Genomic DNA, 26,135 nt, shown 5'->3' on the forward strand with positions numbered 1-26,135 from the left:
GTCAGTGGGAGGAATAGTGCCCCATCATTGGTGTCAGTGGGAGGAATAGTGCCCCATCATTGGTATCAGTGGGAGGAATAGTGCCCCATCATTGGTATCAGTGGGAGGAATAGTGCCCCATCATTGGTATCAGTGGGAGGAATAGTGCCCCCATCATTGGTGTCAGTGGGAGGAATAGTGCCCCATCGTTGGCATCAGGGGGAGGAATAGTGCCCCAACATTGGTGTCAGTGGGAGGAATAGTGCCTAATCGTTGGTGTCAGTGGGAGGAATAGTGCCCCATCGTTGGTGTCAGTGGGAGGAATAGTGCCCCATCGTTGGTGTCAGTGGGAGGAATAGTGCCCCATCGTTGGTATCAGTGGGAGGAATAGTGCCCCATCATTGGTGTCAGTGGGGGGAGGAATAGTGCCCCATCATTGGTAATAGTGACACCAATGATTGGGCACTATTCCTCCCACTGACACCAATGATACTTACCTTGCTGACCCCTGCTCCAGCCTGGGCTCGCTCGCTCCCTCCCTCTCCCATGGTAAAAACACTTACCGGTCAGATGGCTTCCTTCTCCGGCCGCTTTCCTCCTCTTCACTCGCTGGTGCTTCGCGGTGCCGCTCGGCTCCTCCTTTCCAAGCTCCACCTCCTCGCCGGTGATTGGCCGCCTGTGTGCCTCTCTTGAGCTACAGTTCCGGCGGCCAATCACCGACGAGGAAGGATTGATCCCGGGGGTGTGTCCAGATGACAGGAACGGCATGTCATCCCGCCCACACCTGCAGACGGATCAAGGAGCGGTGTCTCGGTTCCTAAGGCCATCGGAAATATGTGTTTTCCGATGGTCTTAGGCGACCCCTGGGAAAGTGTCGTTCGACCCCCAAAGGGGTCGCGACCCCCAGGTTGAGAACCGCTGTTCTAGAGACACATGCTCACCAGACAGAGGAGGAAACAGACAAAGTTCCAAACAGAGAAGCTCCATGGAAGTAGAGAAGGCCAAATAGGTATTTAATGCACTTGTGTGTTCCTCTATTGTTTAACAGTGCAGGTAGATCTGTGTCTAAAAACTGTTGTATGTGTTTACCTGTAGTTCCACCGAACTTACGAATCAAGTCACTGTAGAGTAATCTAACGAATTTATAAATCCAAGTGAATTTATCAAATCTATAGAATTTATCGAGATAAGCTATTGAATCAACCCAACGTAATACGAATTAAACCATTGTAATATGAAACAAAACAAGCCATTGTAAGCAGTGTTATATGAAGAAGACTGAAGTTATTAAAGAAGTTAACTAAAATATTCGGTGTGCTCTTTAAACCTACTGCATCCATAGAGCGGCATTGGAGGAATTTCAGAGTAAAGTCAGTCTAATCAAACAAAGAAACAGCAATTGCATAATTTTTCTAATGCCACAGCGCACAAGGCACCAAAGGGTGCTGCGCCTGCCACAAGCTCTGCAGGGACTCCCTATGCAGCGTCGCATGGTAAGCCCGAGTGTAGCTCGGGGTTACCGCTTTTGGTAGAGAAACTTTACCCCGAGCTACACTCGGGAATACCACCAGGGAGGTTAAAGTGGTTGTAAAGACTCAAGTTTTTTTACCATCATGCATGAAGATTGAAGATTGTATGCAGCAGCCCCCCCCCCCCAGCACCCCCTAATGCTTACCTGAACCCCTTCGTAATCCAGTGATGTGCACAAGGGCCTCAGTTCTCTGAGGACTTTCCCTCCTCATTAGCTGAAACAGCAATGGAAGCCATTGACTTCCCCTGCTGTCAATCACAGCCAGTGAGCCAATGAGGATAGAGAGGGTGTGAGGCCGTGCCGTGACTCTTTGTGCAAATGGACATGCAGAGCAGTGGCTCAGGAGCGAGCCTGCTTGGGTGCCCCATAACAAGATGCTTGCCAGGAGCACCAGTAGTGGACCCAAGAAGTGGAACATCAGGGCTGCTTTGTGAAAAATCACTGCACAGAGCAGGTAAGTATTATCACTTTAAAGTGGACCTCCACCTGGAAAAAAAAAATAAAAGTCAGCACCTACAAAAACTGTAGCTGCTGACTTTGAAAATACAGAAACTTACCTGTCCCTCGGTGTCCTCACAACCGCTGGTTTCACTGGCCATCTTCTTTCCCTGGTGCTGGCATCTTCAGTGTGGGCACCCGGCTGTGACAGTTTCTGGCTTCACAGCCGGGTGCCCACTGTGCACGCGCAAGAAGTGCTATGCTATGTGAATGGCCCCGTAGTCTTCTGGGACCTGTCACGTGTCGCAGAAGACTACAGGGAGGAAGGGTAGGAGGACAACTTCTACTTCCGATCGCCTAGGCGATCGCAGCAGAAGTGAGAGCGGGTACCTGTCAAATTTGGGTACCCGCTCCCCAAAGATGCCAATCCTTAATGGGAAGCGGGGGACAGAGCATTAAAGCAGAAAATTCCCTTTTGGGTGGAGCTCCGCTTTAAGACCGATAAGAAGCCAGAGGTTGAGTCAACTCAACAGGTTCCATCTCTAACTAAAATATTACACCAGAGCAATCCAAAAAAAATACAATTTGCAACTATATTTGACTGACCTCACTAGTGTAAACTAAACCAGAATGCTTGTGATCAGTAAAAGCACTTTGATTTTACACTCCTTCTGTATAAGCATTGTGATGAGACCCATTTTTATTTTGAAATCTCCAAGAGATGTAAGCACGATTGGAAATCTAGCCAGTAAAAATGTCTTCCTTGAGAGCTTAGCCTTGCAACACATGTTAGAATAATCATCTGGATTGCTCTCGTTTCATGTGCCACATAATGCTAGACCCTGCTCAGACACTGCTGACCGATGACGTTTTGTGAAACCATATACCGCTCTGAAACTGAGGGGGGTGAACGATCTACAGTAATGTCCAGCCAACTCGTTTATTTTATCTGCAGTTACAAATGTAAGATGAAAAGGCAGGAACTTGAGGGGAAGAGGAAACAGAGGTAAAGTAGTGCGACTCATCACTGCTTTGCGGTCAGCAGCAACAGCACAAAAAGCAAACGTACAAAGGTCTCTGCAAGCACAAGAAGTAAAATGTACAAAAGTCTCTGCAAGCACAAAAAGTATAAATGTACAAAGGTCTCTGCAAGCACAAAAAGTATAAATGTACAAAGGTCTCTGCAAGCACAAAAAGTATAAATGTACAAAGGTCTCTGCAAGCACAAGAAGTAAAACGTACAAAGCAGGGGCGGACTGACCATTTGGAAACTCGGGCACTGCCCGAGGGCCCGCGGTCAGTAGGGGGCCCCATGAGATGCCCCTGGTACCTTTTTCATAGGCTTTTTTGAGTTTGGGCAAGGACACAGGAGCCCCATGATCCCCTATTGCCCGGGGGCCCCATGAGTTGTCAGTCCGCCCCTGGTACAAAGGTGTCTGCAAGCACAAGAAGTAAAAGGTACAAAGGTCTCTGCAAGCACAAAAAGCAACATATATAAAGCAGTTCTGCAAAAACAGATCAAGGAGAACTGCAAGGTTCAACTGTGTACAGAGTAAGATATGTTATCTCAGGGCTCAACTACAGTCAAGGCTTTAGTCACTTAGAAGCAAGGGATTAACCATTTATTAAGGGTGAACTTAAAGGGTATCTAAACCCAAGAACAAAAATTGATAGTATTCCAGTTTAGCAGTCCTTAGATGTAGTGGCTTCATTAGTTTTCTTTTTCTACACTTCCTCCCCTTTATTTTACATTTTTAATCCTGTCATTAAAGCGGAGCTCCACCCAAAACGGGAAGTTCCGCTTTAAGGACTGCTGCCCCGCTCTCCATTAAGGATTGGCACCTTTCGGGGGCGGAGGGGGAGCAGGTACCCAAATTTGACAGGTACCCGCTCCCACTTTAGGGCGATCGGAAGCTGAAGGTGTCCTTCCTCCCTCACTGTAGTCTTTTGGGACACGTGACAGGTCCCAGAAGACTACAGAACCATTCATGAAGCGCAGCACTACTCACACATGCGCAGTGGGTACCCGGCTGTGAAGCTGCAAGATATCACAGCCGGGTGCCCACATTGAAGATGCCGGCCTCCTGGAATACAGGACGGCCAGTGAAACGGGCTGCGGGGGACACACCACGGGACCGAGGGACAGGTAAGTGGCTGTTTTTTAAAAGTCAGCAGCTACAGTTTTTGTAGCTGCTGACTTTTATTTTTTGACAGCGTGAGTAGAACTCTGCTTTAACTCACTTCTTGTCCTAGGGTGACAACAATACTAAGCGGACTATATTGTTAGCTAGGACTACATAACACCTCCCTTTCTTCTCCATAACGGGGGTGGGTGTTTTGTAGCTCACAGAGATAGCAAGGAACAATGCTAACAGATAACAGCCCAGCCACAGAGAGTACAGGATGTTAACAGCTGGGTTTCTGGCTGGATCAGCGTCTTTTTTTTTTTTTGCACTTATCAAACAGATATAAAACATTTTCAATTGCATATTTAACAGACTAAAATGAAGCAAATAAGAGAAGTGAAGGTTAAAGATTACATACTCTTTAAACTGAATAACTATTTACACAGTTGAAACTGATATGCAGAGCTATTTTACCTGCCAAAGGATTTACATTTCTCTCCAACCAGTACTAAGATTTCCACAATCTTACCAGAGAGCATAGTCGGGTTGGTGAGCTGACATTTTTTAAAGTGATCGTAAAGGTTCTTTTCTTTCAAATAATAAACAGGTCATACTTGCCTGCTCTGTGCAACAGTTAACTCTGCCTCTCATGCTGGCTCGTTCGCAAGATGCATTGTGTGTGTCTATTGACACACACAGCGTGGTTCAGCCCCACCCCCCTGCTCCCTTGTCACTGGAGCCATTGGCTCCCGCTGAGTCCAGTGAGGAGAGAGAGAGCACAGCCACTGCTCTCGGGCATAGATCTGGATCAAGTTTGGGCTCAGGGAAGCACGAGGGGCATTCAAGTCAAACTGAACCTTTTCATTTTACAGGCATAAAAAGGGATGCTAGCAAGGTGGTAAAACACACAGTAGTAAGTGGCAAGTGTGTCCTATTAGTGATAGGTAGTGCACATTGTGCGTGTATGGAACAGCGTGTGGTGATGATGTTTCTTGTGAATGAAGGCGTAAAACCTGTGGAGATCTACAGAAGGCTTCAAGCACAGTATGTTGATGAGACGCTCTACTGCAGTAAGACATTTGAATGGTGTAAATGTTTCAAAGATGGCCGTATGTCCGTCAGTGATGATCACAGCTGTGGTGGTTCCCAGCCAACAGCAGTCAGAACATTCAGCGCATGGAATGCCTGATCCCAGGGGTGTATTTACCACAAGGCAAACAAGGCACTTGCCTAGGGCGGCATTTTTTAGGGGGGCAGCACCTCCCCCTAGAAGAAGGGATGAAAGAAGTGACATGTTCACCATAGGAACCAAGTGGGATCCAAGAGAGGCTGCGGGCTGTTTGATGGTGTATGTAGAGCCTGGTTCTCGCTCTCGGGGATGTCCAGAGCTGTGAAGATGAGTGTCTCTGTAGTTGGGGTGGGGTATTGGAAGGCTCTCCCAGGTGGGGTGCAGGGGTGTTGTTGGTCAATGTCATTCTCTCTCCGCGGGAGAGGGAAGGGGGGGTTGTGTTGGTCAGTGTCTATGGGGGCAGACGATTTTTGTGTTGCCTAGGGCAGCACAAAACCTAAATACACCTCTGCCTGATCCTAGATCAACGCATAACCTGTTGTGAAATTGCACAAGAGACAATTCTTTCTGTGGGAACTGTGAACACAATGATGACGCAGTGAAGCAGGCTGTCCTAGGATGGTTCAGGCGTACTGACAAATCTTTCTATGCTGCAGCTTTCCAGGCATTAGTTAAACCAAGGTTGGCTCTGAGGAAGAGGTTGTGTCCTCGAAACGCGTTAGCCAGTTGGTCATCCAGGGTTCCATCGTATGGACTCAGATGTTGTTTGGATCATACATCTTGTTCAGTTTGACATGCCTGTGTTATTATGTCCATTGTGAGTATGATACCTATTTTTGTTTTTTTAATAAATTATTTTAAACGATAATGCACTAGGTCGGTGCGCCCTTTTTCTGTTTCTCCATTTGTATCCATAAAAATCCTTTACAACCACTTTATCTGCAGTTGAAGCAACACAGCTAGATCACAGTCTGCGTTTGGACAATGACAGGGCAGCAGAAGACTGAGCTCATCTCTCTGCTCTCTCCTTCTGGCAGCAGGTTTATGGACAGCTCATGTGCATGCAGCACATCTGTTTGAACGCTATTGCGGTCCCTCCCTTTTCAATAGGATTTGTTCTGCAAGTGATTACAAGAGGCTGATAAAAGCCAAATTCTGATAACACTAATTGTTTGTAAAACTAAATGTAATGATTTTTAATGCATACATAAATGCATTAATTGATATTATTTTATATGTGCTCTGACATTGGCCTAAGTAAGAAGAAGCAAAATGAATTGTCCAAGGTGCAAAGGAACGGCAATCAGTCATTACTGGTGGAAGAAGAATTCTGATTTTTATGCCTTGCGTCACTTGTCCATTTACATTTTTGAGTTATCCTGATGGATACGGTAACTATTGAGGCAGTAAACCCTACAATTATGTAACAGACAGTGTACCAAAATGCCATATCTGAGTATTGGGACGAATTAATAAACAAAACTACAGCATTAGACTGAATAGTCACCAATAGTTTTTTCAACTGCTTACAAAATTATTATTGTTTGATGTTTAATTATTATGACATATTTGAAGTTGTAAATTATATTAATAAGTTATATTGCAGTAATCATTTGATTATTTAATTGGTGTCAGTTTTAAGGATAGTAAGTGTTAAGAAACATGACTAACACACACACACAAAATAATAACACTTTGAAAAAGGCCACTTGCTGCTGCTCCCAATATTTTTAGGGGGCAGATGGAGTGGGCACTGACAGCTAGAGAACACTAGTATGGTGTCCCTGTGACCTCTTGAAAATTAGCCACTTGTATGTGTACTGCCCCATTTGTCTGCAATGTAGACTTGTGCAGTGAGCAGCTGGTCATTGAGACAACATTGGGGGATATATAGTAAGCTACATAACTAGTTAGGTTGAAAAAGACATATGTCTATCACCTTTGAAGCAACGGTGTACTTTGGCCACAGTCTCTAACATATTCTAATTAAAGAAGCCCATCATAGAAAAGGATGGACACCCAAGGGCTGTGCCATTTAACCAGTTCCTTGGCTAGGTATCTAAAACTACAGCTTTGCAGGGTTGGAACGACGGGGATCAAATCTACTCCACCAGCCCTAACTCACATACAGATAATAGATACTTGTCTAGCCAATAGGCCTGACTGGGATATTAGATATTGGAAGGTCTCACTTTCTTTGTGGTTTCAGATCTGGTCCAAGCCCCTTTCTATATCTGAGGACAATATAACAGTAGCCCAGATTTCCTCGTGAGTGCACCCGTGGAACCTCCTGGCCACAAACAAGCCCGCCATTACTACTAAACCACCACCCGCTCCTTACCTGTGCCAGCTGCTTTAACACTCCTAGGTGTAGGCTATGCTCTTGGCTTCCTTGAGGCCCCCTCCAGTACCCCACTTATGTAACACAATAATTAGGCATTTCTTGTATTTTTTAAGTTTTTTACTGAAAAAAATACAAATGATTGGTAACATAGAAGTTCATGCCATTGGTCGCCACATTATTTATTTGTGGCTTTTCCTCTTCCCATCAGGAAATCCCTCACCAGGTACTTGTACCAAGGTCCCTAAGGAGTAGAGATCGCCTGGTGTCAGCCTAGGTGGACTAGAATACCTTGCCTCTGTTAGTAGCCTTATGCCTGGGGGGTTCAGGCTTTGAAGCCCTTCCTCTTTGGAGGTTAGTCTATTATTGTGCCCTTGTGCTTTTTTTTTGTTTACAGGGTTTTGACAAGCCACACTCCCCCTCACAGAAAACAAACAAAATCTGTGCCTATTCTGCAGTGTGTGAAGGAGAGGTTGCTTTCCAATGACAAGAAATGATGACTGACACTGCTAAGAGACAATGCCTCAAGATGACTTTCTTAATTTTGGATATGGACCCTGGAATTATCAACTTTGGAGCCACTCCACGGGGAGACCCAAATATCCCATTTACACATGTTAATGTAGCACTACCCCCTTAGGAGCCGTTGAAGATTTGGTTCCCCTTATAGTCCTGCACCACCAGGCTACATGCATTTACCACAGACTTGCATTCCAGAGATAGTAAACAGTCCTTGAACTTGTTTTTTGGGAATTTATTAGGGGTAATAAACTTGCATGGGGTTGAGAGATGCATGGGATGCCCAAGGAACTGTAAACTGAGGACAACTTCCTGGCAACTATATACACAGGAAAACTCTTCTGGGAGAGATCTCCAGCCTTCCTGGTGTACCACCCCAGACTACAGATAAATCCTCTTCTTTGCCCAGCTGTCTGGAGGAATCCCTGGGAAAGAGGATCCAGTGCCACTTTAAGACGAACAGTCCCGGGTAAGGACTAATCAGGTTTCTCACCAGAGTGCTCTTTTCCCCTTTAGCTGGCCCAAGAGGTGTAGGATTACTTTGCTCTTAGATTACTCTTAGATTGTAAGCTCCTAGGATCAGGCCCTCCCAATCCTCTTGTATTGAACTGTATTGTTGCTGTATTGTCTCCCATTATATTGTAAAGCGCTGAGCAAACTGTTGGCGCTATATAAATCCTGTATAATAATAATACTCACTCAGTCTCTTTCCTGTGAGCTGGCTTAGGTAGGTGGCTGCCTTCATGCCTTCTACTGAACTGGCTCCTCTCTTGGCTCCACTTGTAGTCCTCCCTCCAGGGACTAGTGAGGCTGACGATTGTCCTGTCCAGGTCCCAGCCTCTAGGTAGGCCCCTTCCCACTAGGGCCTCTCCCAGCCTTCTACATCTCTTCCTCTCACTCCATCTTCCACCTGAACTTTCCTGCCTCTGAGCAGTCTCAGACACTCATAAGAGCTGTCCTGACCCCATGCCAAGCCTCCTGTCTGGGGATTGGCCAGGATCCCTCAAGAGTGCAGACCAGCTCCTCCTCACCCCTGCCCACTGAGTTCTAGAGACTTCTCCAAGTCTCTATTTCAGAGGGCAATATCAGTGAGCTGATCTGCAGAGCCTCTCAGCCCTGGCCCAAATTTGACCCCTCTAACTGTCACCCAGGCTGCAACTCAGCCTTTTAACTGAAAAAATAATGGACTAGCTCCCCCTAGCTAACTAGGAGTGTGCTACATTAATTTATGTAGTAAAATCAGCCTTTCACATAGCAGTGATCAGGCAGCAGTCCCACCATATGTGTAGGCAGGGCCGTGGATAAGGGGGTACCACCAGTCCTCCTGTACGGGGCCCAGGCCAGCATGGGGGCCCAGGCAGCTGGGTAAATTGGGCGTGGGCAGGGAGGGTGATAGGCACTGTGGGGAGGGGGGGCAATTACTGGAACCAATCCCCTGTATGGCTCTCTCTGCAGCAGCTGAAAGCTGGCTTCTTCTCCTCTCCCTCCTGCTGGGTTTCAGCTGCTGCAAAGACAGTCATACAGAGGATCAGTTCCAGTAACTGTCCCCTGCCGCTACACCAATTGCCCTCCCTGTACACCATAAGTTTCCCCCCTGCTGCCCAGGGCCCCCACCGCCGCAGTGCTGCCAGCTTCTGTCCTCTCCTTCCCACCGGCAGCTGCAAGCACACAATAGGATCCTTCAGGATGGAGAGTACAGGAAAGGTCCAGTAAATACATCACATTTACCAGCCCCTTCCTTTCCTGAATGAACATGATGAGTGATCAGTACCAATCATTCACTGTGTTCATTCATACCTGAAGCATAGTAAACTGTTATTTTTTAAGGGAGGGGGGCTGTCAGGTTGGCTGTATGATGCCCCATGGTTTCTAACAGCAGCCGTGTGTAGGTTCCAGTAATTGTCCCCTGCCCCCACACCCATTGCCCTCCCTGTACACAACATAAGTTTTCCCCCTTCTGCGCAGGGCCCCCACCGCTGCAGTGCTGCCAGCTCCCATCCTCTCCTTCCCACCGGCAGCTGCAAGCACACAATAGGATCCTTCAGGATGGAGAGTACAGGAAAGGTCTGGTAAATACATCACATTTACCAGCCCCTTCCTTTACTGAATGAACACGATGAGTGATCAGTACCGATCATCACTGTGTTCATACCTGAAGCCTAGTAGACTGTTATTTTTAAGGGGGGGGGGGGCTGTCAGGTTGGCTGTATGGGGTCTCATGGTTTCTAACAGCAGCCCTGTGTGTAGATTCCAATAATTGTCCCCTGCCACCACACCCATTGCCCTCCCTGTACACCACATAGGTTTCCCCCCTGCTGCCCAGGGCCTCCACCACCGCAGTGCTGCCAGCTTCCCTCCTCTCCTTCCCACCGGCAGCTGCAAGCACACAATAGGATCCTTCAGGATGGAGAGTACAGGAAAGGTCCGCTAAATACATCACATTTACCAGCCCCTTCCTTTCCGGAATGAACACGTTGAGTGATCAGTACCGATCACTCACTGTGTTCATTCATACCTGAAGCATCGTAAACTGTTTTTTTTTTTTTTAAGGGGGGGGGGGGGCTGTCAGGTTGGCTGTATGGGGCCCCATGTTTTCTAAAAGCAGCCCTGTGTGTAGGTACATACCATGCTCCTTCCAGCATCTCCAGCAAGAGCTCTGTGTTAATGAGTGAATGTGCTTTAGCCGGAAAAGAGTCTGACACTATAGGGAGATGATCTTGTACTTGTTAAAGTTTATAGGAGATTTTAGTGACAAGGTTTACATGAAAGGGTAGTTGTTCTGAGCCCCAAATCTGAACACATTTATCATGCCTGTTACACTTCTTGTTTTCTGAGATTTGCATCTCTCGAGCTGTGCAGTATAAAATACAGAAGTTTGATATGTCCACAAAACCACATCCTGCATCACTGTGAAGAGGTGGGGGTAGGCAAGGAGACTCACTATTGTGACACAACACAGGAAAGAAGAAAGAGGAGTTATACACCGTGACACGACTCGTATATATCCAGAGACAACCAGGAGAGAGAAATTGCAGAATAATACAATTCGGTCAGAGCTGAGCCTAACAAAGCCACAGAGACTGCAGACACACCCGCACTGTCATTCTCACACTGAACTGTGTTGGCTGCAATAGAATAAAAAGAAAAATCCCAAATTTGCAAACACCCATACAGAGCACATATCTGGACCACAGTACGACACATATAATCCACACAGTCTGCCGCACCCTCACACGCAGTCTGTTACATTGTGCCACACTGACAGGACAAGATGTCTGACAATGAGGAACCACAGAGAGAGGAGGGGTGCGAGGAGCAGACATTTCAAGAAAGGCTCGATGAGACCCAGAGGTGAGCAATCTTTACACTTTATGTATTTGCAGATTTGTCTAATATAATATATGGATTTATTCGGTAAAGCAATGAGCAATTGTAATGTGCAATAACCCAGCCCATCATGAAGTTAAATCAATGAAAATTTAAATTGTATCTAAAGCCAAAACTTTTTTTTGTATTGAATGAAGTGTGTGTTTTTATTGCTTTTTGTGTCCACAATGTGGTACTTCACCCTCTCTATTTGTCCTGGTGGCCATTGTCAGAGGAATGGAAGGGATGTCTTTAATGGGCACACTTGTCTAATTGTGGATTTCCTCCTGATGGTGAGGGATCTCCGGCAGGAGTAAGAACATCCTGATTCCCTATGGATCTTTAGTTAGACCTCATTTAGAATACTGTGTCCAGTTCTGGAGACCCCACTTACAAAAAGATATTGATAAGATAGAACGAGTCCGGAGACGGGCAACAAAAATGGTGAAAGGTCTGATAGATGAAACTTACCAAGAGAGTCTCCAGGAACCTAAAGTGTTTGTCAAGGCTGAGAGGCTGAAGGTTTTTTTTACCTTGTATGCATAAAGGTGAAAAACCTTCTGTGTACTGCTCCCCCCACAGCCCCCCTATTATTTACCTGAGTACAGGGCCGTCTTAATAGCATCATGGGCCCCTGGGCAAAGTAATGCATTGGTGCCCCTACCAGCCTCCCAATTTACACACCTACTCTCAAGGCAGAGGTGCACAGTACAAGGGGGGAATCAGGAGAGTACAATACTGGGATCAGGAGGGCACAGGACAGGTTCCAGGCTACTGCCCAGGACACAGCAGTCCTGGGACAGCTTAGTAAAAAACATGACTGTCCTGGCAAATCCGGGACAGTTGGCAAGTAAGATGTAATGCAAAATTATCATGCACCTGGGGTCCCTGGGCAATGTCCAGGGGTGCCCATGCATTATGACAGCCCTGCCTGTGTCCCATCGTGATCCAGCAATGTGCACGGGAGCAGAGGCTCTCCTGGTTCTCTCTGCTCATTGGCCGTGACACATCAGGGCGATTTCACGTGCATGTTAGGAAGGTGCATTAGGGTGTCATTAAGGGTTAGTGGCACTGGCATAGGCCTTTAAAAGTGATGTGCAGATTTTGTATGTTGTGGCAATGTGCAATGATGTTGCATGCAGTCTAACAAAGCCCAAATGTGAGCCTAGCCTAAGACAGGAAGTGTCCTACTGACCAGATCACCAGGGAAAAACAAAGAAAATAGCATAAAACAACACAATGAATGCCATCGCCACATTTTTAAGGATTGCGCAAGTGTGAACCTAGGCTAACTCTGGACGCACTTATTTTAGTTTTAGTTAGGGAGGGGGTGTGTTAAAAATTTCTGTTTTTACTTCTGCCTGTGACCCCATTGTGGAGATTTTCCCTCACTTCCTGTCCTTGTAACACCCATACAAGACCAGAACAGGAAAGCACCGATAGCAATAAAACTATTGTCAGAAAGTTGTATGGGACACTTCGCAGGTCCAGCACCCGACAGCCGATTGAGGAATCGGCTCGGGGTGAGGACACTGCTGGATTCCTGGACAGGTAAGTGCCCTAATATTAAATCTTTTCACTTTTTTTTAGGGAGGGGGGGCAACTCTGCTTAAATGCAACATGTCATTAAATGTACAGCCATAACTAATGTTTTCAGGACATGCAGCCCCTTTCTCAAGGTGATATATGACCACTGGAAAGATTTCTCATCATTTCCTGTCCTGACAAGAAGTAAGAGAACATCTCCTCAATATGGATTCAGCAATAAAGACCCAAAAGAGGCTCTAATCCTTCCCTGCTCTCTCCAGAATTAAATATAAATTTTTGACTGGGGTTTGGCATTAAATAAACAAGATAAGCTGAAGATACAGAATCACGTAAACATGTAAAGCACGGGTGTCAAACTGACGGCCCTCCAGTGCCAAACTACAAGTCCCATGAGACATTGCAAGATTGACAGTTACAAGCATGACTCCCAAAGGCAGAGGCATGATGGGACTTGTAGTTTTGCAACAGCTGGAGGGCTGCCAGTTTGGCACCCCTGATGTAAAGGGTATCATATTATGTGCAATTACCTGTAAGAACCATTCAGGAAAAGCTTTCCATCGTTCTGATGCTCTAATTATTGTTTGCTATTTTATGCCATGTCAATGGGCATGGTCATGCTAGACAACCCAAACAAATGTCCACCGTATCTAACATATTGTTAAGACAGACAATCTGGGACACACTTTGTTGAACTCAATCCAGCAAACAAGGATCTGTATGCCTTGGCTGTTGAATGACGAAGGAATGAAAGCAATTTGAAGCCATCCTCTTGTAAGGCGTCACCGCATAGTTCCATGAGGATTCTGCCACTTGCTTCATAGACAGCTGAGTACGCTTCTATACTTATGTGGGGTCATGGGGTAACATAAGAGGGGACATTTCCAGCTTTGTAAAACCCAAAACACTCTGATTAACAAAAAGGGTGCAAATAAATCATAGGACCTTACTGAAAAATCTGATGTCACATATAAGAACTTTTAATTGCCTTTTTTTAACTATTGGCCTGCTAATTTGTAATCAAACTGGATAGTCCCTTCTGGGACTCAGGCTGACCATACATGGATGGTCAGTTCAGCAGAAACTGGACAAATTTCAGTCCACGTATGGTCAGGTTGGTTGTACAGAATTTGAATGACTTTTGTACAAGCAGCCTGTTGGATTGGCCCCATTTGATCAGTACATGTTAAAGCCTGTGTCATTGGCTCTTTACTATTGTCCCAGGGACACAGCGGACCACCGATCGCCCCCGGGGGCGCGCGTGCGCAGCTAGAGTGGGAGGACGTCTTATGACGGTCTCCCAGAATGAGAGAGGTGCCACCCTCCCGTCATTTTCTTATATGGCGGGAGGCAGTTACAGTAGACCGAAAGATCGCCCCCGGGGGGGCGCGTGCGCAGCTAGAGTGTGAGGACGTCTTATGACGGTCTCCCAGAATGAGAGAGGTGCCACCCTCCCGTCATTTTCTTATATGGCGGGCGGGAGGCAGTTACAGTAGACCTAAAGGTAAAACTTTTCATTTTGGATAGAGTAAGGGAGGGTTATAACCCCTGCAAGTTTTTTTTTTCCATCCGTATCACATAGCGGAGACTTACTTTCACTTCCTGTCCCATAACCAAAACAGGAAGTAAAAAAAATCCTCGGGTATCGGTGTCACCAGGGTCACCAGAACTAGCATCCCCATTAAAAAATTTCCCATCTATTACTGTTCTAGTAATAACCCAAAATTAATTTTGTTTTACTTTCTCTCACAGTGATAACAGTAAAAAGGGCAAAAAGAGAGGGTGAATCTACCTAATGGGGGCACAGACAACAATACATACTTCTAATCCACCCCCACTCTATTCAAACCTAAAAAAAATGTCTTTAATTCTACTTTAATGTTTAACCACTTGCCCTCCAGAGGATTTACCCCCCTTCCTGACCAGGCCATTTTTTGTGATACGGGTGCTGAATTACTTTAACTGACAATTGCGCTGTCATGCAACGCTGCACCCAAATGAAATTTACATCCTTTTTTCCCCACGAATAGAGCTTTCTTTTGGTGGTATTTGATCACCTGTGCATTTTTTTTTTGCACTATGAAATAGAAAGCCTGACAATTTTGAGAAAAAAAACAATATTTTTACTTTTTTGCTATTAAACATGTCCAGTGAAAAAATCAAAAAAATCAAATTTCATCATAAATTTAGGCCAAATGTATTCTGCTACATGTCTTTGCTAAAAAAAGCCCAATACGTGTAAATTAATTGGTTTACGGGAAAGTTATAGCGTTTACATTTGGCGGTATATATACTGGGATTTTTTTGTTTCATTTTTACTAGTAATGGCAGCAATCAGTGACTTCGGCGTGCATTCTGAGACTGGGGGGAACTGACTTGGTGTCACTGACATCCCCAGTGACACCAATACAGTGAGCAGTGCTAATAAAAAGCACTCACACTGTACTAATGGCACTGGGCAGGAAGCGGTTAAAAACCTTGTTTCAGACATACTGTAGTTTTAGGGTGGTTCACACCAATTATAGTGTGGGGAAGTGTGCATTTTCCTGCACCACATGGGAATGCACTGCTGTCTGCAGACAACTGTGGGTGCCATTAATTCTTAATGACACACCCATGTCTCTCGCTAACGCAGGTGCATTGCGGCCACAAGAATGCATGGTACTGCAGTTTAGTGCACCACAATTTTAAAAGTCAGGCTTCTGTACTTTTTTTGCATGTAACCACGCGTTCCTTTGAAATGAATAAGCTGATGAAAGCATGCTGCACTCGCATGCACCGCACTTGGACACGTAAAAACCATGCATGCTTAGACACCCCAAGATGGTGTGAACCAACCCTAAAAAGAGGCATATACATGGAGGCCACAAGTCTTTTCTTACCCTCCTGCCTTACCTTCAGCACTTCGGCAACAGATCATAATTACTTTTAACCCCACACCTCTGAGATCTCCATCGGGCAGCACTTCCTCTGTCTCAAATTCATTTTAATTCTGCATTAAAGGTGCACTTATCTCTTATTATCTCATATTAAACATTTATTATATTGCAGCTTACCAAATCTTAGATGTGATGGCTGCTTTTATTTACATTTTTAGGCTTTCTTTCCTAGTGATCCTGCCAGCAAGTCTGTTGTTTTTCAACAGAACAAGCTGCCCTGCAAATGTAGTAGTTAGAGTGTTGAGACAATCCATTTACATTTGCTTACAACGGTCAGCGTTTATTTATTCTTGTAAAACCTTTATCTCAAAAGATAAAAAAAAACTGTTTGCTGTAACTGCAACGTTAGCTGAGGTTAGGCTTCAGTTTGTTAGTGTATCTAAATCTGCTAGTATAACACTCCCCTTCCCCTAGACCAGAGGTGGGCAACTGTGGCCCTCCAGCTGTTGGTGAACTACAAGTCCCATCATGCCTCTGCCTTTGGGAGTCATGCTTGTAACTGTCAGTTTTGCAATGCCTCATGGGACTTGTAGTTCAACAGCAGCTGGTGAACAACAGCTGGTAAACAACACAGGTCTCTCCCCTGTCAGCATGGACATGCTGCTTTGTATCTCTCTGCACAGCAAAGAGATACAAAACAGCATGCCTCCCTAGTAAAACACAGCACACAGTAAAACACACACAGCACACAGTTAACCCTGGGATTGCCAAAAGTTAACCCCTTCCTGCCCAGTGTCATTACTACAGTGTCAGTGCTTTTTATTAGTGTCACTGGGGATGTCAGTGGCAGTTAGTAAGTTCCCACCCAGTGTCAGAATGCCCACCACCATTACTAGTATATATAAAAAAAAAAAAATTCCAGTATATAAACCGCTATAGCTTTCACTTAAAACAATTAATTTACACATATTGTGATTTTTTTTTTAGCAAAGACATAGCAGAATACATTTTGGCTAAATTTATGAAGAAGTTAGATTTTCTACATTTTTTTATTGGATATTTTTTTATAGCAAATAGTCAAAAATGTTTGTTTTTTTTCAAAATTGTCTTTTTCTGTTTATAGTGCAAAAAATAAAAAATGCAGAGGTGATCAAATACCCCCAAAAGAAAGCTCTATTTGTGGGAACAAATTTACATAAATTTAATTTATGTACAGTGTTGCATGACCGCGCAATTATCAGTTAAAGTAACGCATCGTCGTATCGCACAAAATGGCCTGGTCTGGAAGGGGGGGAGGGGTAAATCCTCTGGAGGGCAAGTGGTTAATGCGTCCAGGTAGTGTGTGCTCAGAATCACAGACCTTGGATGCAAACTGCACCAAAGCCATTCAGCCCTTTTCACATGTGACCACTGGTATGAACACTGACACCATTCCTTCACATGGGGTACAAATCTGGCTGCTGCAGTTTGACAGCACAGTGGCTAAATGGTTAGCAGTTCCGCCTGGCAGTACTAGGGTTGTTGGTTCAAATCCCAACCATGGCACCACCTGCCTGGAGTTTGCATGTTCTCGCTGTGCCTGTGTGGGTTTCCTCTGGGAACTCTGGTTTCCTCCCACACTCTGAAGACATGCTGGTAGGTGAATTGTCTCCTGTGTAAATCAGCCCTAATATGTGTATGTATGAATGTGAGTTAGGGTCCTTAGATTGTACGCCCCTTGAGGGTTAGGGACTGATGTGAATGTACAATATATATATGTAAAGCGCTGCGTAAATTGATGGCGCTATATAAGTACCTGAAATAAATGTGTACATGGGGACTATTTTCTGGTAGACTCCCGTCTGAACGAGCCCTAAAACTGTGAGCATGTATTCCTTTTTGATACAGTATTTAGTTACATATCCCTTCAACAAAACTCATACTGTGTGCCACGACACATCATCAGCACGTCAATTTTGTACAACACGGCATTTTCCACATACAGCCCTAGCATCTTGCATGATGATAATCCTCAGTCCTCATACACACTGGATGTTTTTACAGCGGCTGTTTTTGCCTTTTGACATTTGTTTTCTACAGCCAGTAATCCCCCAGCATGTTATCCTGTGTCCATGCACACATAGACTGTAATCAGCGTTTTTTGGCAGGGGTGTTTTTTGGCTGGAAAAAAAACCCAGAACTAGTTGGTTTCTAGGTGTTTTTTAGCTTTAAAAAGAAGTGGTAAAATGCCACAAACCAGCATTTTTGGACCTTTTTTGACAAAAAAACCCCCTCTAAAAACGCAAACGCAGCTAAACGCTAATGCAAAAATGCTAAAAAAAAGCTGAAAAACTCACGTTTTTAACGTGACTTTACACAGCTGACGTTACCAGCGTTATCAAAAGCACCCACCCCATGGTGCTTGGAGCTTTAAAAATGTAGGAACACCTCCATAGCAAAAAACAAAAAATGATCCTGATGCAGATACTGGAGAGTGGTGACGTCCGCACCTAAAGCTCTTCCTGCTCAGGGCTGGACAGAACACAGCGGCCAGCTGGGCGAGGTATATATTGTGCTGATCCCGACATTTTTAGCATAATTACTATGGCACACGGAGAAAGGACACCCTTCCTGGCTCTTTAAAATGTCACTCTGTGTCCTAAATTTGTCTGACAAGGTCCTATACTTAAAGAGCACCTGTCTCTCAGGATCGGCTTCTTTTTCTAATAAGTCTGAGCTGATAATTATGGGACATAAGTGTAGCAAGCGAATGAGGAGGCAGCAACAAGATTTAAAATGTACAAATTGTAAGAACTTAACTTCCCTATTTTATTTCCATCGTCTTATGACCTCTGGACAGTTATAGCTCAATTCAGTACAAGCAATGTAGGGTTTCAGTGATGCAGGGAGTGGTGAGAGGAATCACAAGACTCTTTACAGTTCAGAAAAAAAAATCACACCATCTCTCCATTCTATTGTTTGTCTGTAAAGTTAAAAAAAAAAATTGTTCCTCTATACACAGCAGAACACAGGCTTAGTGAGCAATAGCGCACAATGTATAGCGCAATTTATTTGTTTTTACTAAAATAATCACATGAAAGGATAAAAGGCCATCATCATTCAGATGTAACTAGAGCTGTAAGAAGGCTAAATACAGCGCTGCAAGACTGCTTATAATACCAACATAATTAATATGAGATGAGAATGAGATACATACATACAGATCATCGCAGTCTGACTGTAAAGACACATAGAAAACAACTATTTATGTCCTGTTTTCTTCATGTACAGTAGGTGGATTGCATTGCAATGCAGCATGTCATCACACCTGACCGTATGTCTGTGCACCTGACCGTATGTTATCACACCTCACCGTATGTTATCACACCTCACCGTATGTCATCACACCTCACTGCATGTCGGCACACCTCACCGTATTTCAGAACACCTGACCATATGTCATCACACCTCACCGTATGTTATCACACCTCACTGTATGTTATCACACCTCACCTTATGTTATCACACCTCACCGTATGTTATCACACCTCACCCTATGTCAGCACACCTGACCGTATATCATCGCACCTCACCGTATGTCAGAACACCTCACCGTATGTCGTTGCACCTGACCGTATGTTATCACACCTCACCGTATGTCGGCACACCTCACCGTATGTCAGAACACCTGACCTTATGTCGGCACACCTCACCGTATGTCATCACACCTCACCGTATGTCATCACACCTCACCGTATGTCGGCACACCTCACTGTATGTCATCACACCTCACAGTATGTCGTTGCACCTGACCGTATGTTATCACACCTCACCGTATGTCGGCACACCTCACCGTATGTCATCACACCTCACCGTATGTCAGCACACCTGACCGTATGTCATCGCACCTCACCATATGTCGGAGCACCTCATCGTATGTCATCACACCTTACCGTATGTCATCACACCTCACCATATGTCGGCACACCTCACTGTATGTCATCACACCTCACCGTATGTCATCACACCTCACCATATGTCGGCACACCTCACTGTATGTCATCACACCTCACCGTATGTCGTTGCACCTCACCGTATGTTATCACACCTCACCGTATGTCGGCACACCTCACCGTATGTCAGAACACCTGACCTTATGTCGGCACACCTCACCGTATGTCATCACACCTCACCGTATGTCATCACACCTCACCGTATGTCATCACACCTCACCGTATGTCGGCACACCTCACTGTATGTCATCACACCTCACAGTATGTCGTTGCACCTGACCGTATGTTATCACACCTCACCGTATGTCGGCACACCTCACCGTATGTCAGAACACCTGACCGTATTTCGGCACACCTGACCTTATGTCATCACACCTCACCGTATGTCAGCACACCTGACCGTATGTCATCGCACCTCACCATATGTCGGAGCACCTCAACGTATGTCATCACACCTTACCATATGTCATCACACCTCACCGTATGTCGGCACACCTCACCATATCTCGGCACACCTCACTGTATGTCATCACACCTCACCGTATGTCAGCACACCTGACCGTATGTCATCGCACCTCACCATATGTCGGAGCACCTCAACGTATGTCATCACACCTTACCATATGTCATCACACCTCACCGTATGTCGGCACACCTCACCATATCTCGGCACACCTCACTGTATGTCATCACACCTCACCGTATGTCAGAACACCTGACTGTATGTCGGCACACCTGACCGTATGTCATCACACCTCACCGTATGTTGGAGTACCTCATCATATGTCATCACACCTTACCGTATGTCATCACACCTCACCGTATGTCGGTGCACCTCACCATATGTCGGCACACCTCACTGTATGTCATCACACCTCACCCTATGTCAGAACACCTGACCTTACGTCATCACACCTCACCGTATGTCGGCACACCTGACCTTATGTCATCACACCTCACCGTATGTCAGCACACCTCACCGTATGTCAGCACACCTCACCAAATGTCGGCACAGCTCACCGTATGTCGGCACACCTCACCGTATGTCAGAACACCTGACCGTATGTCGGCACACCTGACCGTATGTCGGCACACCTAACCGTATGTCATCACACCTCACCGTATGTCAGCACACCTGACCGTATGTCAGCACACCTGACCGTATGTCATCGCACTTCACCGTATGTCATCGCACCTCACCGTAAGACGGTGCACTTCACCGTATGTTGGCACACCTGACCATATGTCGGCACAGCTCACCGTATGTCGGCACAGCTCACCGTATGTCGGCACACCTCACCGTATGTCATCACACCTCACCGTATGTCAGAACACCTGACCGTGTGTCGGCACACCTGACCGTATGTCGGCACACCTGACCGTATGTCATCGCACCTGACCGTATGTCATCGCACCTGACCGTATGTCATCGCACCTGACCGTATGTCATCGCACCTCACCGTATGTCGGAGCACCTCACCGTATGTCATCACACCTCACCGTATGTCGGTGCACCTCACCGTATGTTGGTACACCTGACCGTATGTCGGCACAGCTCACCATATGTCGGTACAGCTCACCGTATGTCGGCATACCTCACCATATGTCATCACACCCCACCGTATATCAGCACACCTCACCATATGTCAGCATAGCTCACCGTATGTTGGTACACCTGACCGTATATTGGCACAGCTCACCATTTGTCAGCACACCTGACCGTATGTCATCGCACCTGACCGTATGTCATCGCACCTGACCGTATGTCATCGCACCTCACCGAATGTCGGAGCACCTCACCGTATGTCGGAGCACCTCACCGTATGTCATCACACCTCACCGTATGTCGGTGCACCTCACCGTATGTTGGTACACCTGACCGTATGTCGGCACAGCTCACCATATGTCGGTACAGCTCACCGTATGTCGGCATACCTCACCATATGTCATCACACCCCACCGTATATCAGCACACCTCACCATATGTCAGCATAGCTCACCGTATGTTGGTACACCTGACCGTATATTGGCACAGCTCACCATTTGTCAGCACAGCTCACCGTATGTCAGCACACCTCACCGTATGTCAGCACACCTGACTGTATGTCATCACACCTGACCATATATCAGAATAGCTCACCATATGTCGGTACAGCTCCCCACATGTCATCACACCTCACTGTATGTCGGCACACCTAACCTTATGTCGGCACAGCTCACCGTATGTCAGTGCACCTTACCGTATGTCATCACACCTCACTGTATGTCAGTGCACCTCACTGTATGTCGGCACACCTAACCTTATGTCGGCACAGCTCACCGTATGTCAGTGAACCTTACCGTATGTCATCACACCTCACTGTATGTCAGTGCACCTCACTGTATGTCGGCACACCTAACCTTATGTCGGCACAGCTCACTGTATGTCAGTGAACCTTACCGTATGTCATCACACCTCACTGTATGTCAGTGCACCTTGCCGTATGTCATCACACCTCACCTAATGTTGGCGCACCTCACCGTATGTTGGCACACCTGACCAGGGGCGGACTGACAACTCATGGGGCCCCCGGGCAAAAGGGGATCATGAGGCCCCTGTGTCCTTGCTCAAACTCAAAAAACCTATGAAAAAGGTACCAGGGGCATCTCATGGGGCCCCCTACTGACCCCGGGCCCTCGGGCTGTGTCCGAGTTTCCAAATGGTTAGTCCGCCCCTGCAGCTGACCATATGTCATCACACCTCATCGTATGTCTGCACACCTGACCGTATATCAGCACACCTCACAGTATGTCAGCACACCTAACTGTATGTCGGTGCATCTCACCGTATGTCGGCACACCAGACTGCATGTTGGCGCACCTCACTGTATGTCGGCACAGCTCACCGTATGTCAGCACACCTCACCGTATATTGGCGCACCTCACCGTATGTCGGCACAGCTCACCGTATGTCAGCACAGCTCACCGTATGTCAGCACAGCTCACCGTATGTCAGCACAGCTCACCGTATGTCGGCATACCTCACCGCATGTCAGCACAGCTCACCATGTGTCAGCACACACACCTCACCGTATGTCGGTGCACCTCACCGTATATCATCGCTCCTCACCGTATGTCAGCACACCTCACCGTATATTGGCACACCTCACCGTATGTCAGCACACCTCACCATATGTCAGCGCACCTCACCGCATGTCAGCATACCTGACCGTATGTCAGCGTAACTCACCGTATGTCGGCACACCTAACTGTATGTCAGCACACCTCACCGTATGTTGGCACCACAACACATTGCAATGAAGTGTCCTTTTGAAACACTGCAAATAAATAAAAGGTATACGGTACAATGCGTTGTGAGAACACATCACACTGCCCCTACACAACGCACAGTGCGCACATGTTGTAGTGCATGGTCTGGTGTGAACAAGCCCCAGGGGTTATCGGTACTTCCCATGATTCCAGAGCTCAGGTGCCCAGTCTGAATATTAGTTGCAGCAATGTCTGTACAATATCACACCTGACTTTTAAATTGGGGGAAAATATTTAACGCATCTGAGGACACGCAAGAGCAGAAGAATGTAAATGACGGAAACCCTTCAATATAATGTGATATAGTTATCTATTTACCGCGGCTATTTAGGTTGCAGTGGTTTCCTCTGGTTCTTCTGCAGCAATATTTCAGTTTTGTAACATAAAGTAGTTTGGGTTATATGCTAAGACATCTCCAGTGTGAAGTGACCCTAAGAAGGGATTATTTGTATTCTCAATATATAAAATGTATCGCATATCTATGCACTGTAAGGCCAGCCATAGGTGGCGGGCTGAACGAAAAAAACAACGAACGGATTCCTCCATTCACACAAGTGAGGCGGATAGAGGAAACTTCCCTGCTGGGACATCATTACATTCTGACAGTGGGGAATCTTTGCTGTCAGAATACACTGATCAGCGGCTGCTTCACATTGGCTCTATAGTCATATGAGCTGCTTAGATGTGATCAGGGTGGAAATGCTCAGGGTAGAAAAACACTGAAAACTGAGCATGTGCGCTAGCTACCAAAACGGCTCTGCAATATCCCCAACTGCAGTGGGGACATGGACAGGAGGGGGGGGGGCAGAGAACAGCAGGATCAACTAGGCTTTTTGCAGAATACAGAAAATGATTCCATAGTGATGGATTCCAGGCAGTCTATGCTACATGAATTATCTGCACTTATTCAGGATGGCCTCAGCCAGAAATGCCCGTGGGTGTGATTTTTCAGCAAAATAAAGTATGGAGACAAGGATGGATGGGGGGGTTTGATTTGAATAATAAAAATGAATTCATTAGCATTGTTGGTTTGTGGTGCTCAGATGCAGTTTAGTTCCACTTTTATATGCCCCCATGAAATTGTTACAAGCAGTAAATAATGGATCTATTTGGTATCTGCTAGTTTAGGCACAGTCAGAATTCCCAGTCCCTGATGAAGGGTGAGTATGCGTGGCTCCCAAAAAGCATTTTTTTTATCAATTTTTTTTTATTAAATACCGTGGGACTCTTGGACATTTATTTAGTCTGTTTAGTTTATTTAACTGTATGTATGTGGATTCTCAGCTTTCCCTTTTTCTTGTCCCTGGTTCTTGTCAGCTCTTTATGGGTTCCTAATGCTAGGAGGCCTAGGTGGGCTTCTTGATCATGTGATTAGTCACTCGCTGTCATTCTGATCACATAATTGGGAATCTGTCCCTGGCTTCTGATTGTAACCAGTGACTGGGAGCTGTCGGTGACAGCACAGTCACTTTGCCCACTTAATGGGCACACTCCCAGCACAACACAGCAGCACCGGCTGTAGGGCCATGGATAAAGGGGTACCACCAGTCCTCCTGTATGGGGCCCAGGCCAGGCAGCTGGGTGAATCAGAAGTGGGCAGGGAGGGTGATCGGCATCGTGGAGGGGGGCAATTACTGGAACCGATCCCCTGTATGTCTCTCTATGCGGCAGCTGAAAGCTGGCTCCTTCTTCTCTCCCTTCTGCTTGTTTTCAGCTGCTGCAGGGGAGCCATACAGGGGATCGGTTCCAATAATTGCCACCCTGGTGCACCTATCCCTCTCCCTGTGCATTATACGTTTCCCCCTGCTGCCCAGGCCCCTCTGTGCCTAACCCCCCTCCCCCCCATGCCCACAGTGATGCTGGATTCCCTCCTCTCCTTCCCACCAGCAGCTGCAAGCACACAATGGGATCCTTCAGGAAGGAGAGTAGGAGAAGGGTCCTCTAAATATGTCACATTTACCAGCCCCTTCCTTTCATGAATGAACACAATGAGTGATTGGTACCGATCACACACTGTGTTCATTCATAACTGAAGCCTAGAAAACGTTTTTTTTCTTGGGGGGGCTGTCAGGTTGACTTCATGGGGCCCTGTAGTTTCTAACAGCAGCCCTGACTGGCTGTATGCACAAAGCCCACTGTTTCGCTGCTGCATTTATTGCATTCAGTGGCAAAGTAGTTAAAGGATCTAGTTTAAGGAGGTTGGAGTAGCCAGGATTGACTATTGCAATGAATCTACTCGCACACCCATGTGTCTGCATTTTCATGTGTTTTGGATGAGTTTTATGATCCAATTTCCATGCACTCCCATTGAAGTCTATGGGACCAAAAACTCACTATTACACCAAAAGAAGTACCTGCAAGTGGCATAGCAGCGTGTTGCATAGATGTTGATGGGCCACATAGGAAATAATGGAATTCCATTCGTTCGTCCACAAATGTAAATGGGGATTTAGAATCAAGATTTGTACATAACTTCAGCTGCTTACGTAGATCATAACTATAAACCAAACAAACTAATCACAGGCTACTGTGTGGGGATTACAACTGATACATTTTTGCCAACATACATTATCTTTAGCTGTGTATGAACAAAAGTTATGTTTTAGGGCTTAATGGGTTAAGTGTGTAGAGAGATTGATGCACAGCTCCTTCATTGATGTATCAGTCTGGTTACACTTATTAGCCATAACATTATGACCACTGACAGTTCGGCTCCATGCACACTGGCAATTTTTTTAAACTCAAAATATGCTGGATAAAAAATGCTGGTAATAGCATTTTTTAGTAGCGTTTTAGTAGTGTTTAGGAGTGTTTAGCAGTGTAAGCGTTTTAAAAGCTAGAAAAAGCTGTAGAGTTTTAGTAGCATTAAGAAGCATTTAGCATTTTTTTTCTGCTGGAAAAATGCTCCAGGAAGCTGAAGCACAAAAAAATGCTAACAGCCTAAAGTAGTGTGCATGGACACATAAGGAGAACACTATTTAGCTTCTAGGAGCAGAAAGAAAACGCTATTTACAGCTTCTAGGAGCTTAAAGCGGAGCTCC

General features: G+C 45.9%; 1 protein-coding gene across 2 annotated transcripts in view; it reads left to right on the forward strand.

Moving 5' to 3' along the window:
• The first annotated feature begins 10,963 nt into the window (after positions 1-10,963).
• The window catches only part of LSP1 (lymphocyte specific protein 1), a 156,757-nt gene continuing 141,585 nt past the window's right edge, over positions 10,964-26,135 (forward strand). Inside the window, exon 1 of one of the 2 annotated variants that reach the window (XM_089655069.1) lies at positions 10,964-11,354. In XM_089655069.1, the coding sequence (XP_089511195.1) occupies positions 11,275-11,354 (80 nt within the window). In that variant the 5' untranslated portion in view covers positions 10,964-11,274. The remainder of the gene's footprint in view (positions 11,355-26,135) is intronic. The other variant, XM_089655068.1, reaches the window with a different exon arrangement.

This window comes from Staurois parvus, unplaced genomic scaffold, assembly GCF_062004578.1.
Source record: "Staurois parvus isolate SC_StPar_1 unplaced genomic scaffold, SC_StPar_1.0 ptg000818l, whole genome shotgun sequence".
NCBI classification, from domain to species: domain Eukaryota; kingdom Metazoa; phylum Chordata; class Amphibia; order Anura; family Ranidae; genus Staurois; species Staurois parvus.